General features: G+C 40.9%; 1 protein-coding gene across 1 annotated transcript in view; it reads right to left on the bottom strand.

Annotated features, from left to right (window-relative positions):
- Nucleotides 1-14607, bottom strand: part of SIM1 (SIM bHLH transcription factor 1) — a 73335-nt gene that overhangs the window by 44790 nt on the left and 13938 nt on the right. The window contains exons 4-9 of the mRNA XM_012738815.2: nt 13797-13886; nt 13178-13286; nt 12956-13041; nt 12050-12249; nt 11729-11835; nt 10895-11042 (exon numbers count right to left, since the gene is read on the bottom strand). Coding sequence (XP_012594269.2) covers nt 10895-11042; nt 11729-11835; nt 12050-12249; nt 12956-13041; nt 13178-13286; nt 13797-13886 — 740 coding nt within the window. The remainder of the gene's footprint in view (nt 1-10894; nt 11043-11728; nt 11836-12049; nt 12250-12955; nt 13042-13177; nt 13287-13796; nt 13887-14607) is intronic.

Genomic DNA, 14607 nt, shown 5'->3' with positions numbered 1-14607 from the left:
TTCTTATATTTAATTGGAAATGATCAAATGAGAAGAATCAATAATAAAGGAATTACTAAATTATGGTATATCCATGTGATAAAATATTATGCAGCCATTAGCTATTCTTACTGTAATAACATAAAATATACTATGATAAAGTGAAAAATTATCTCTTTTTAAATTAACATGTACTGTGTATGCATAGCGAGAGGCAATAAAATATTAAGAAAGATAAGGGTGGATATTTGGAAAATATATTAAAGATGTTTTTCATCTTACTTTTAAACCTCTTTGTATTATCTTAATTTTTCTGTAAGCACATATGACTTTAATAATCAGAAAAGTATTTTTCTTAAAAAAAATTCTAATTGAGGCCAATTTCACACACTCTCACCTCATATTAAAACTTATTTTCTTTAGATTTCCAGGGTTTCTTCTTTATGCACATTACATTACAAAAGAGAACATATTATTAAATTTCTTTTCCAGTAGGTTCAACTTATCAAGCACACCATTTATAATTTTTAGGTGTCCATATGTTCTCTCAATGACTGTGTTTCACTTACTTTCTGATCTATTTTCCATCTTTCCTAACTTATAGAACTATCTGTATCTGAATGTTTTTGTATGACCTATATGACTTTCTGTTTCCTTTTTTGGAGAATATAACTTAAATTATTACTACAATTGAAAAAAAAAGTCTTGCTGTATAGTGCCTTAAAACAATTTTGTTTCATGTGGGTTATAAATGTTACATTTATCATTGTTCAAATGAAGTAAACTCCAAAGTAACAGACACATTTTTTTGTCCTAAGGAACTAAATTATTATGCTCAGAAACTCATTCTATATTTAGTTACTAAAATTTTAAGTATATTTGTGAATCCTTGAAGTCTAAGTGCCACATTCTATTGATCTTATAACTTTTCTGTTTTTTTATTCTCTTGGTGATCAGGAGAGGGTATTGGTCTTCAAAAGTTAGATACAAACAAATTAAACACAAAAGGTGCTGCCTCTTTCAAAAAAGGCATAGATTAAAAGTAGTCTCTTCTCCAACAATCTGGATACTTAATTTTAGCCCACTTTATATGAGGCAAATATAAATAAAAAAAAGTAATACTGGTATCAACCAAGTTTGCATTACGAATTTATCTTCAAAAATAGGAAATAAAATGCACATGGGTGATTCTGGCTCCCTCTTTTTCATCTTCTCTCTCCTCCCCACCCTTTGTATCCATCTCCCTCACCAGGCATTTCACTGTACATTTATTAAGCTGGTGTTTTTCAAGTGTATATTCCCTTTAGAATTCTTCCAATACCTAGAAAAGGTAAGTAAAGCAGGTTTCCATCACCTAACACCTTATATTTGGTTGAGGTGCTATTCAAGAATAGCTTCCCTCCCTACTTCTTTTGATCCTTAGCAAAGCTGATTACTAGACCCTAAAAATATCTACTGGCAGAAGGGGTGAAAGGAGAAACACCTCCTATTTGTTCAACTCCACACAAACTTCAGGAACAGAAATGATACCTATAATCCTAACAAGGTAATCTTCCCACAACCCTGGGAAGTTTGAACCCCATATTCAAGGCCACAGGGTCTCATATGGGGAGACTCCACAAGGCCAAACCTCACAGCACCATTGGAAGCTCTGCCCTTTTCTGCATAATGCAAAGGCACTGACATTTCTGTAGATTATAGAAAAGCAGAACCTCAGATTTTGAACTCCCCAGGAAAAGACACCACAAAAATGATGGCATGGATGAAATGATGCAATGTTTTCAAATGCACACATTTTCATTTGTTTAATTTAAATATTTTAAAATATGTCTTATAACATTTATTCTTGATTAAACCTCTTCTAGATAGTTAATCATTAATGATTTCTTTACAGTTGCTGTGCAAACAGTTCATTCGTACTATGACATATCAGATCTCACAGACATGTTCTTTAATTGGATTCATTTATTTCTAATCTCCTTAAAGCCCTCACTACTGTAATGCTTGGCTAAATATACATTAAACTCTATTATTTAAACCGCTAAAATAAATTTGAGATGTATTTTATGAATAAAACTTCGTAATTCAACAAATGTTCTACCACTGTCATTAATATTATGTGCTTCAATATTCAGGCTTTATTTAAAATTTCTGGTAGATAACTTGTGCTTAAACAAAATAAGTGCTGCGTGGTTGCTAGAAATTTTGGATTGCCCTCAAAAGTATCACAATTTTTCTTGTCTCTGTATTTGGAGTCAGAGGCCTTATATAATACTACACAGAATATATGGTTATGAATACAGTTCATTACCAAAGACAGAATAGACAGCTGCCTATTTTTATGATTTGTAGGGCTTGAGAAGGTTTCCTATCCCTCTTGAAGATGTCTCAATAGTGGTCTACTGGATGAGGCTGACAATCTATTCCTATTTTAATCTATTTGGCTCTAGACAGATGGCCCAGAAAGAGATAATAGTGTAAGCCTCCTCAGTTATCATTCATTGATTGAGTTTATCAACTACTTTTCCCTAAAGCGGTAGTTCTCAAACTTCAGCATGCATCTGAAGAACCTGAAGAGTTTGTTAAAATACAGCTTGCTGGGCTCTACCTCTTAAGAGTTTCTCACTTGTAGATCTAGGGTTAAGCCCAATGATTTGCACTTTCAACAAGTTCCTGAGTGGTGCTGATGGTGCAATCAATAGGCCATATTTTGGGAACTAGAGCAGTTGTTAACCTGGATAAGCAAAACTAAAGGAATCAGGCAAAGGGGGACCACAGAAAAGATGGAAATCCACTATAAAAAGAGGGAATGTTTCAAAGACAAAATTCATGTTTCACACTTTCCCTAAGGGCTAACCTCACTGCATATCTTTCACTGAACTACTCCCACTCCTATCCATGACTATTTGCTTCCTCCCAACCTCTTGTTGGCCACCTCCTATTCCTGCAGACCCTAAAATGTTGCAGCTGCAGGGCTTGGTCTTCAGGCTACTTCTCTTCTTTATTAACACCCACGCTCCGGTGATCTCATCCACTCTGTTGGCTTTAAATTCCATTCACTGTTGACGCACAAACTCTAATGCAGACCTCCTGACTCCACAGACACCCAGATCCAACTGCCCACATGATATTCTACTCTGACGGATGACAGGTCTCAAAGCTAAACACGTCCATACACAACTCTGATTGTGGCCCCAGACAATTGTTGCTCCTTCCCACCATTCACCCAAATTGCTCGGGCTAAAGCTCTAGGTGTTGTTCTTGACTCCTCTCATTTCTCACACGCCATATCCAATCCATCCTCAGACCCCACTGCATCTACCTTCAAAACATACCTTGAATCTGACCCTTTAACACTACCTCTCTTTTTCAAGCCATCATCTTCCCTTACCTAGGTAACTATAATCATTTCTCAATGGTGTTCTCTGCCTCCACCCTCCCCCCTCCTCAAAGCCTATTCTTTACAGCAGCCAGAATGATTTTTATTTATATCATAAATTAGATCACCCCATGCCTTTGCTCAGAACTCTCCAATGGTTTCTCAAAGTCTTCAAGACTCAACATGACCTGACCCAGCCTATTCTAGCATCATCTTCCTCCACTCTTCCTCTCCCTAAGTCTGAGGCAGCCACAGTGACCTTCTCTGTTTCACAACATGCCCAGCTGGTCTCCACCTCAGAGACTTAGCATTTGCTCCCTTCCACCAGGAATGCTCTCCCTACAAGTCTCAGCATGGCTGTCTCCCTCCCTTCATTCATGAATCTTCAGAGAAGCCTTTTCGGACCCCTCCCATCTCTTTGTCCTGCTTAAGTTTTTCCTATCACTTCCTAATGTTATATGACATTTTATTTGCTTACAAGTACTATCTATTTCCTTGCACTAAAATTCACGTTCCATGAGGGTAGGTACTTTGTCTCTCCGGGTCACTCGGTAGCCCTACCACAGAGCCTAGCACACAGCAGGCACTGGGAATATACTTGCTGAGGGAATGCATAAACCATGCCCAGCTTATCATAGAGAAGACTACACTCTAAAGCAATGCTTACCACCCCCTTAATTGTAACAACAGAAATTAAGCTGATTCTAACAATAAAAATTTGTTTATAATGAGGGTCCTATTGAGTCAACTGAGAAGAGACACAAATAGAAAAGAGATTACAATGTAAAATGCCATGTAATGTCTCTAAATATTTCCCCCTGGTTTTCAATTAGCCTTCACAATAAAACACTACCCTGAACTTTGCTATTCTTTTAACTGCTCTAATTGGAGGAATGAAATTGACACCCACTCCGCCCTCCCCTTTATGTGCTTTATTCTTCCCGCATTCCTGAGCTGTAACCCTGCAGGGGTTCATTACCAAAATCCAGCACAACAAATACTTCACTTTGCCAGGACTGTGGTAAGATTTCAACAGTGAATATAAATGCTGTGACTTCAAATACTATTAGTCTCTTGACGGCTTATAAAAATTAAAATGAAAAACTTTCTGTAGTATTTGGTTAGATCTAAAAAAAAAAAAAACAAAAGCAACTCTTGGCCTATGGAGTATTTGGACACCAATATCAATTAAAATGAGATGTTGAAAGAAGTGATGCTTGAACTTCAGTCACCAGAACACATTCCAGTCATCCCAGGCAAGGTTAGTAAAATGAATGGCTGCAGAGCAGCAGCAAGCCACAAACCTCTAAGAATGTTCAAAACCAAGGATTCTACTTTTGTAATGGTTTTCAGTAGGAGGAGGTAGAGACAGCACATTCTAAGATTGCATTACCAGAGAATGTTGCTGTTCTTGGAGAGAGGTAAAAAGTGGCAAGGGACTTGGATTTAAAAGCACAAACACAGAGAGAATCCCACCTTAATGGGTACCATTATGATATCCAGTTCAATATAATGAGGCTATTTCCACGATCTGGCTAGCAGCCCATATTAGCACGGCTTTACTGATGTGGATACAACAAATTCTGTTTGAACAAGAAATCCCTGGGGAAAAAAAAAAAAAAAAAAAAAAAGATCTTTCACAGGCCCTATCCATTTAGCAATCAATCAAAGGAAAAATATTCTAGTAAAGACAGCAGCTCCCATTCGAATCCTTGTAAAATATGTTCTAAATAAAATAATGTTCTGGGGGTGACACTTATCGATTGCTGCTTTGTGAGAACATCATGACTGGTGATGCTGAAATTGATGAGGAGGAGATAGGGTCAGGCCTGGGGGTTAGGTCAGGATAACGCCTGGCAACTGACTAGGTCCCAAGTATACCCAAACTCTGAGGAAACTGAGTCATTTTGTGGAGACCCCATATTAAACAAGGGAGTAAAAGATCCATAGACCTATGTAAATTATCTGCAAAGCATCATAAATTACTTCATAAATATTAGGTGGAATCATATTAAATAGCCAATATCAGACTATTTTAATGTGCAGAAATGGAAATCTCATACGGTTCACCCTCATACAACATCACCGGCTTAAAAAGAGCAAGCCAAAGAGGAAATCAGGTGGGTACTGGGGTCCAGGCCCCGGATTGGTATGCCTGTTGGACCCCTCACTAGCTGTGTTGTACTGGCTAAGTCACTTGGCCTCTCTGAACCTCTCATGCAAAGTAGCAGCCCCTCAAATGTGAGTCTTTCTTACTCCTCAACCTTCCTCGTCATGGTAACATTTAATAAAAGGAAAGAAGTAGCAGCTTTTTACTTTTTACTATTAAGATATGCATACCCCTACCTGCCACACACACACACATCCTGTATCAAACATAACAATGTTCCCCACATAAGTAGACCAAGTCAGGAGACAAAAACATGTTTTTCTGGAGTCCAAGCAAAGCCTGATTTGAATTTCTCCATTCACTCATAATAACATGTATGAGTCCCTGACTTTAAATAAGGCAATGATCCATGTTTTTCCATGATGTGACTCAAAGATCAAAATCTTTTTTTCCTAACAGCCAGACTAAGAGAAAGCCAGAGGAGAGCAGACAGGCTGGTCATTTAGCACACAATAAGTGGCCTCCACCCAGGAAGGAATGGGAAGCTTCAGTGAGTCAGTGCCCTCCAGGTCAGGGCAACAACAAAGGCCAGAGAGGCCTGGCGAGGGAGAAACAGCTGGGCAACAGCAGTGCCAAGGGGTTAAAGGATGGCACAGCAGCCCAGAGAATGCTGGGAAATTCTCCATCCCCAGACTCTGAAGAGAACCCCCAGGGAACATCCCCTGCTGCCATTGGATGTCCTCCAATCTCTCTGAAAGGCAGAAAAGGGCCAATGCCACACACACACACACACACACACACACACACACACACGGACACACATGCCATGTAGAAAAGACCCTGCTGCCACAGGAGGTAATTTGTGTCACATCTGATAAAAAGGATGACTTGGCTTGCCAATGCACTGACATTTGGTTTAACTCTTTTGTTTAGCAAGAACATAAAATGTTAAATCTGATTGTAGAAATAAGATAATTAGTAATAGCAATAATGTATCTGTGTAATCAAGAGTCAAGCGATTCAGTAAAAAACTAAAAATTTTGCAGGCCACATTTTTTTCTTACAAAATGAAAATGTCCTTAGTGAGACTTATAGGGAAGAATGATATATTCTTAATTGAATGTCATTGAGAAGATAGCACTGCTAAATTTTAGTCAGGAAAATGTCAATATCTGCACACTCTTGTGAAGCAACAACACAGGCAGCTTCTTAATCTTCTATCATGAATTCAGATCAAAGCCTATCTTGAAATTGGGTGGGCTGAACATTATAGGCCACATTCATTCAAATCTGTCCCTCTCTCTCTCAGACATTTTCTTCCCCACCACTACCCCCAACTCTCACCCCTCTACAGAGAGAACAGCAGGATGCAGTAGGAGTTGACACACCAGCTTTTCATGTTGTCTTCATCTCTTATTCAGCATATCTGAGCCTCAATTGCCTCACCTAGCTTCAAGGAAACAAATCAGGTAACTAACATGATAGCACTTTGAAAGAGATATGCATTCAGCATTTGTTTAAAAAAAATACAAAGTTTGTCAGTTCATGATGATGAATTTGAAACTAAATACAGATTATTTTGATAAAATATTATAATGAGTAAAAAGAATATGATGGATATTTATTTAAATGAATACTAGTATTGTGTATTGTGTTTCAAGAGAGACTAAATCTCCCAACTCTTCCCTTTAAAAAAGTGCTATGATAGTTATAAAATTAATATTGATATGAATATCTTTAATTTGTTTCTAGAATCATTAAGTTACATTAAAGATCATCTGAAAAGGATGACTGAGACTTTGATATACAATATTATCATAATAAAAATTAAACACAATTAAGGAACAAATCTAATTTGTGGATATACATTAGTGCATGATTGTTATTTTGAATGATTAAAAAGATTAAATCTATGCAATGAGTGCTCCATAGATCCAAGGCATAAGAGTAAATTATTTTATATTTACTGGGGCTTGCTTGCTAAGTCAAAAGGTGCTTCTTCATTTGACATCATTTATAGTATAAAAGAATGATTTTGCTAGCCAGGAAAATAAAATCTATTTAAAGAAAAATGTATGTGTGTGTGTATGTATATATATGTGTGTGTATATATATATATATATATATATATATATATATATAAATTTTTTTATTGGTCAAGTTTTTAAAAAGTGTTTCCTAACCAAGACTCTTCATTTTTGTAGAAATTCCTTTTCATAGTTTATTAGGTGTTCCACATTTTCAATTTTCTTCACATTAAGTACTAATGTTTTTCATCTGAACTGGCTATGAATAATTAATACTACTAATTAAACTCGAGGAAATATGAATTCAAGAAAATCACTTAGGTCTTTACACAGCATACTTTCCTTTTACTCTCTACATTTTCTGGACTTTCCCCAACATTCCCTGTTACTAGACACTAGCTCCATTCACTTATTGTCCTGAAAATACTCAGAGAGCAGGGCTTGTCATACCTAACACTTATTTCAAAACCTATGGGCACTCAAAATTTATAAGAAAGATTTTTTTAATGTGCAAAGTGAAACAAATGTGTGTATCTTATAGACAATTGTGAACTGGTGAACTTTTTGTTTTGTTTTGTTGGGAGTGAGTAGGTAATGAAGAGCTATATAAGCTTCGTGGAACCTCAGAGACTCAAAAAATCTAAAATAATTTTTAAAATGTAATTAAATGAGTAATTCTCACTCTCCTCTCCAGATTTTCAGAACACATACAAAAGTCAGTAAAAAGCACCAAGGCATATACCAGGTGCCTCTAAAATAACCCAGTTTTCCTATATGCACTCTTGCAACTGCTTATTAAAACAAAGTTACTGAGTATTTCTATTCATTGTTGCTTCTGTTAGATAATAATGGCCTATTTTTCCAGGCATATTTTAACTTCGGAAACAAATTTACCATCAGGAAATTTCTAAAAATGAACTTCATAAGAATGTAACTTCCACCAAAACATAACACCCTCATTGGACCAATGTTTATTTAAAATCATCAATATTTTCATGACATGAAAATCCCCTCATAATGTATGCTATAAAAATGTTTAAATTTGGAAAACATCTGGTATGTCAAATTATTTGGGAGCTTGTGGTTTTAAGTATATTGTTTGAGGTAGTATATTTGGAAAGAATTCACTTATCATTCCTAGGCTTCCTAAGGAAATAGCCCTAAAAACAAATGTATGTGGTAGTTCACTACTACCATAGAGAATCAATAGCCATCTATTTAATTTGCTAAGACAATGTAAATTAGTAACTTCCAGCCAGATGTGTGATATACACATCAAACAAACTGCAACCTGTTCATTATGAAAATCCTGTCAACACACACAGAGCCACTTGATGACATTTCATCTAAAGCAGTTTCCACATTTGCAGCTATAAAAATTGTCCTAAGAATTTTTATACAAGGAATTGAAGCTGAGACTCATAAAAGGGTAATCAATTTCAGCTTTTCATCTTGCATGCCTACATACACATGCTTCTGTGTTTATTTCTATTTTCATTTCAAGGTATAAAATGTTCAGAAAAAATATATGCCATGCTATTTTTCCTTCTATAAATCATTTATTTATTCTCATTATATCTCTTTTAATCTCATGTAAAGTTGGTCCTTTAATTCTGCAGCTCTAAAGAAGTGTGAAAAGTGAAGACTGACAGAGTCAACAGAAGAAAAAAATGTACACTTATCTACTGGAAAATAAAACAGAATATTTCAAAATGACTCCGAACATAAATTAAGTTTACCCATTGGGAGGTCTAACTTGCATTCAGATCATTTATGTGGGGTCTGTATGACTATCTACCCTGCTGTTTGATAAAAAAAAAAAAAAAAAAGAAGAAAATGGTTACTAACCACAGGCACCCACCAGAGAACAGAATGTAAGTACAATGCTTGTGATGTCTCAGACATACAAAGCACCTTCTTAAAGAATGTCTGTTTCCTTTCCATGGTAAGCAGACATAATTTTTCACACTTTAATACTTCTCCTTCACAGAGTGGCTTATTTTATGAATTATGCTTTGCCATTTTCTCTTACGTTTGTTTTAGTAATATGGAAAATTACTTTCATAAAATAGGTGGTTTTGTATTGTGATACTCAAAATATTGATAAGTTTTCTGTTCTGTGTGAAAATACACAGCCTTCTTGCTATTACAAAATAATAATATTGATTTTAATACTGCTTACTAAAATGAAAGAAATTAAAAGATTATTCTTAATAACTAGCTATTATTCTTGAATATTGAATCCTCATCTAAACCAAATTCATTTTCTAAGTCTGTTGAATTAAATTTTCTTATTAAACAGGACACAGAATAAATAGTCTTATTACCAAACATATTTCCAAGTACTACATTTTTAATTTGGCAATTTAAAACAACATGGAATGAATGCAGTCCTCATCACCTGTAGTATAGTCTGATTCCAAATAACACCCCTTAACCAATTTCTTAATGTCTAAATAGCATTCTACTAAGTGCCTGATGTGTCAACATTTCCAAAGTAAATAATCCTTGAGGTTCCCTAAAATCACAAGAATTTCAACCTCTACAAAAAAAAAAAAGGCAACTGCACACACAACAGTGTTTTTCATAAAGGCTTTAACCCTAAGCAATTCGACTTTCACAAACATTATACAGAACGTGCTTTCTTCACCAGCCTGCCCCACACGAGGTCACGTGATCAGCCTGCAAGGCCACACTGAGGACCAGGAATGATTATTGTTTCTAGAAAGAATAAGGCTCAAATTCAAGCCGCTGCAGTTGCCCAGTCAGTTGCACCCGCAGGTGGTACCTCAAGCTCAGCTCCTCACCCAGGGAAGCGATTACACTGCGTGTGGGGCTGGGACTTCCAATGTTAGCTAGGGTCCCCTTGCTTTCTGGGAGTTAAAGTCAGACTCTCCTGGTCACTTAAGCCCCCTTTGTGGTTCAGGGGAAAAACCATTCTCTCAGAACTCTCAACTTTGGCGACTCTGGTTAAAATTAAGAACTTCAAACCCCAGATTTGAAAAAGTGAAACAGATGTCCTGTTTGTTAACCATAAATGCCTCCGTACGTGGAATCTTTTCCCCTCTCTCTCTCTTCTTCTTTCTGCCGCATTAAGTTTTATTTAATGCAGAGTTCGCTTAAAAGGTTAAGAGAGAGAAAGAGAAGAAAGCAAATATGGACTGTGATGGAAAAACTCCTAAATCTTTCTCTAGAATATAAGGATGAAAGCCTCTTCAGAAAGATGAAAGTGTTCAACCTGCCTCCTCTCAGCGTAGCCAACACTTGGAGGTCAAACTGACATCCCAGATGGACCCCAGCCTCACTTAACCTGGGCGCCCGTCGCCCGCCACCGGCACCCTCACGGACGGAGACCAGGGTCTCCTGGAGCCTGTGAAGGGGTCCCAGGCTTGCACTCACGTGAGGACGTAGTTGACGCTGACGATGCAGTGTGGTCTGGAGGAGCGGCTGTTGTGCACAATGGTCGCGTAGCTCTGCACCCACACCCATCCGCCCTGTTTCGCCAGGAACCTGTAGTATTTGGTGGTCACCTGCCCTTTCACCAGCACTGATTGAGAGACAGAAGGCAGAGGGTAGTGAACCAGGTTGCCTGTCACTGGTCCCAAATGCAACCCCTGGTGGTGAGAGTGCGGCCCCCTATGGGCCCCAATATCTGCACCAGGCAAGAGGGAGGGACAGCAGGCAAATTCCCAAAAGGATGGATTGTCCTGTTAAATTGCGTGGAGTCCTCTGGTCACTCTTACAGGGATGATAACGGACAGGGTGGGCCCCCACCATTTGCAAAGGGGGCAACATTTAAAGTGGAGGTATACCCCAGATTCGCTTTTCTAACTACAGGAGGAGCAAAATTCTGAGACTCAGGTTCCCTGACCAGGGAGTCGAAGCTCAAAGCAAAGCTATATCAAAAGCCGAGCGCGAGGGAAGTTGACTAGCCTTGGGTTTCATTCGCAGCTTTAGTGAGGTTCGTAGGTGGGGAAAATATCAGCAGGGAAATAAGACAGCTCCCGGAGGGATTTAGCCCCAAACGCCCCTTTCACCTGCGTTAGCGGCTGCGTTTGTCAGAGAAACCAGGTGGGGCCCTGAGTCCCAGGAGTCCCTCACGGGGCCTCACACACCACCAGCACTGGCTACAAGGGCTCCCACCTGTCCCCTTGCGACGGAAGGAAAACCCCCACCTCCCTCAACTAAGGATGCGCTGGGGCTGTCCGGGTGTGGGGCAGGGTAGCGCCTTACACAGGTGGTGAGCGCAGCGCAGGTGGAAAGTGTCGCAGCCGTGCACATGGTGGTATAGAGTCTTCTCAATTAGGTCCTGAGGTTCGTACCCGGTCAGCTCCGCCACCCTGAAGAGAGCAATCCCCAGGGTAAGTACGGGCAAGCGTAAATAGGGGAGTGTCCCCTACCCACGACAGCCGCCTCAGACCTGGGTGCCCTTCCAGGGCCCAGCCAATCGCCTCGCCTGCAAAATGGGCTCACATACGATCACCAGAAAGCTGGCAGTCACTAAGCAGGGCCGCTCTTACGCTAGGGGCGGCCCTTTCCGCCTTGCCTACCCACCTGGAGTCCAGAAAGATGAGCTTCATGTCCAGGCTGGCGCGAAACATAAACATGTTGCTGTGTAGCTTGATCTCTGTGACAGCACTGGGAGGCAATGAGTGACCCACGGCCACCAGGCCCACGTTCTGGTAGCAGCCATCAAAGGGGGACATGTCCAGGCTGTATTGGCGGATCTTCAGGTAGCCGCTGCAGTGGATGACCTGCAGCGGAGGGTTTTGGGGTGAGAATCCGCCAACAGTCAGGAGGAGCCCCCCAAAAGTAGGGAAGAGATTGAAACACGTTGAGACTCTCCTCAGCCACACCTGCTGTGTGGGCGTGCCTTTGCACTAAGGGCTCCAAAGTTATTGGTGCTTCAAGGTGTTTTAAGAAAGTGCACTGCCACACTGAACTCACCTGGGAGCTTGTAAAAATGCAGAAGCCTAGGTCCCACCAACCATAAAGCATCCAAATCGCGAAGTAGAGCCCTGGAACCTGCTTTCTAGTGATGTTTCCATAGCGTTTAAGTTGAGAACCACAGCTTTGAGCTCCAGTTCTTAATCTCTCCGGAGGTCAAAATTGACACTATGGCTAAATACTTACAAATCCACCAAAGTTACTCGCCATTTGGGAGGCTTTATTGACCCCTAAGGCCCATCTCTAGAGCCACCGGTTAAGAGCCCCAACTGCCGCACAGTATCCAGACTCAGTCAGCCTTTAGTCTTTAAGCATGGTCCCCAGGTATCCACGAAGTTCAGTGACCCTTGTAGGGCGCGCCTGCGGGAGGCTCACTGTCTCCGGCAGAGCGCGCTGGGGGGGGGGGGGGCGGTCCCGGCTGCCGGAATGTCCCTCCCACGCCGCACGCGCCGGCTGTCCTGCCCCCTCCGACTACACTCAGCGTCAGTCTTTCGGCTCAGCTCAGTCACGCACCTTGTAGCCGCCGCAGGTGAGGCCGGCGTTCCGCTTGGCCAAGACACACTTCATCCTCAGGAAGAAGGAGCGCTCGATCTCGTACTCTGGGAGAGAGGAGCGGAGGGAGGCTCAGGGCGGGAGACAGGCGGCGCGGCGCCGGTCCCTGTCACGACTAACTGGGGAAAAAACCACAAGAGGACTGAGATGGGCCCGAGCGTCGCAGGCACGTTTCTGCCTTACCCTGCACGAAGTGAGAGTGATAGGGCTGATGGGCGGTGAGCACCGCTGTCATCTCGTCGTGGTCTGCCGGGTGGATGTATTCGTAAATGCTGTTTCCGGTCAGCTCTACCTGTAAAGAGGAGGGTGTCACCATCTCCGTGGTGGTGGAATGCCCTTGAAGATGCTGAAAGTTTGGGTCAGGGATTCTGCAGTACCGTCAGGACAGAAGCCAGAATTTTGAAATCGCCCGTCAGTCCCAATTCCAACTCTGCTACCTGCTACCTATTCCAGCCTATATAAGCCTCGGCTCCATTATCTATGAAATAGTAGTAATAGCAATAGTAAAGAGGAGGAGGAGTAGCAGCTCCCTGGCAATTTTCCAGTAAAGACACTATAGACTAAGTGTGTAACCTCCTCCCACTGTGTCTGGTTTATGGTAGGGACTAAAAAAAAATAGCCATTATTTGGGCCTGGGGTGGAAGCTAAAGGATAAAAAAAAGTTGAGGAATGGGGAGATCCAGACCCATTTAAATAGTCCTCTGGCCAGCTATGAGGTTTCTAGCCCCAGAAATGCAAATACAAAGTTTTGAGGAAACTCCCTCCCCCTGCTTCCAACTGGAAGTTTGAACCACTCACCTACCTGAGAAAGACCCAGGTGTACTGAGGCTGTCTCCGAGATGTACATGATCTTCCCATCTGGGGCCACCACAAAGATAAAGCCATCCAGGGTCTGGGGAGGCAGAAATAGAGTGAATGGAGAGCCCTCTGGGCTATCTGGAGAAATGGGAGGGGGGACAGAAGTTAGAGACACTCAGCCAGAAGTGAGAGAGATGGAGTGGACAGGGGCTGGAAGGAAATAGGACATAGGAGACTGTGTGAGTCCCCTCTTTCGTTCATTCTAAATTTGTAAGCATGTGGGGTATGCAGCTCAATGGGAGACATTCAGAGGAAGTGGTGGACAAGGCTAATGCCTTCCAAGACTCAGGATCCACCAAAAGGAACAAAAGAGATCATCTGTAACACATACACACACTCATTCTGGGTGAAAATCACAGCCTACAATAAGAAGTGGGTTAGGTTTGGTGGCGATGGTCACTGAAAGAATCAGAGGTCTCCTGTGGCAGTCTTGAAGGATTCCATAGTGGCAGTGTTCTGTAATGGAAAGAGTAATAGCAAGGTTTGGGAAAGATCTGGTGCAGTAGGCACTGATAGACTTGGAAGGGCTGGCAGTCTGAAGTTTGTAGACAGAACAAACCTGGCCAGTGACTCTGGAAAGAGTCCAGGAGAGGGGGATGTAGGAGATGAGAGGCTTTACAAACTGCAAGTCCACTGAGTAGTGCCATAATGTGTATGTGTGTTTAAGTTTACATTGACACATCAATCTGACAGGCTGTCCATGAAGGAAAGTCTAAGACTTTCATTGTCCCTTTATCTCTGTGAAGAGACCTCAG

This window comes from Microcebus murinus, chromosome 5, assembly GCF_040939455.1.
Source record: "Microcebus murinus isolate Inina chromosome 5, M.murinus_Inina_mat1.0, whole genome shotgun sequence".
NCBI lineage: Eukaryota > Metazoa > Chordata > Mammalia > Primates > Cheirogaleidae > Microcebus > Microcebus murinus.
This window is presented reverse-complemented; position numbering and strand designations above follow the sequence as displayed.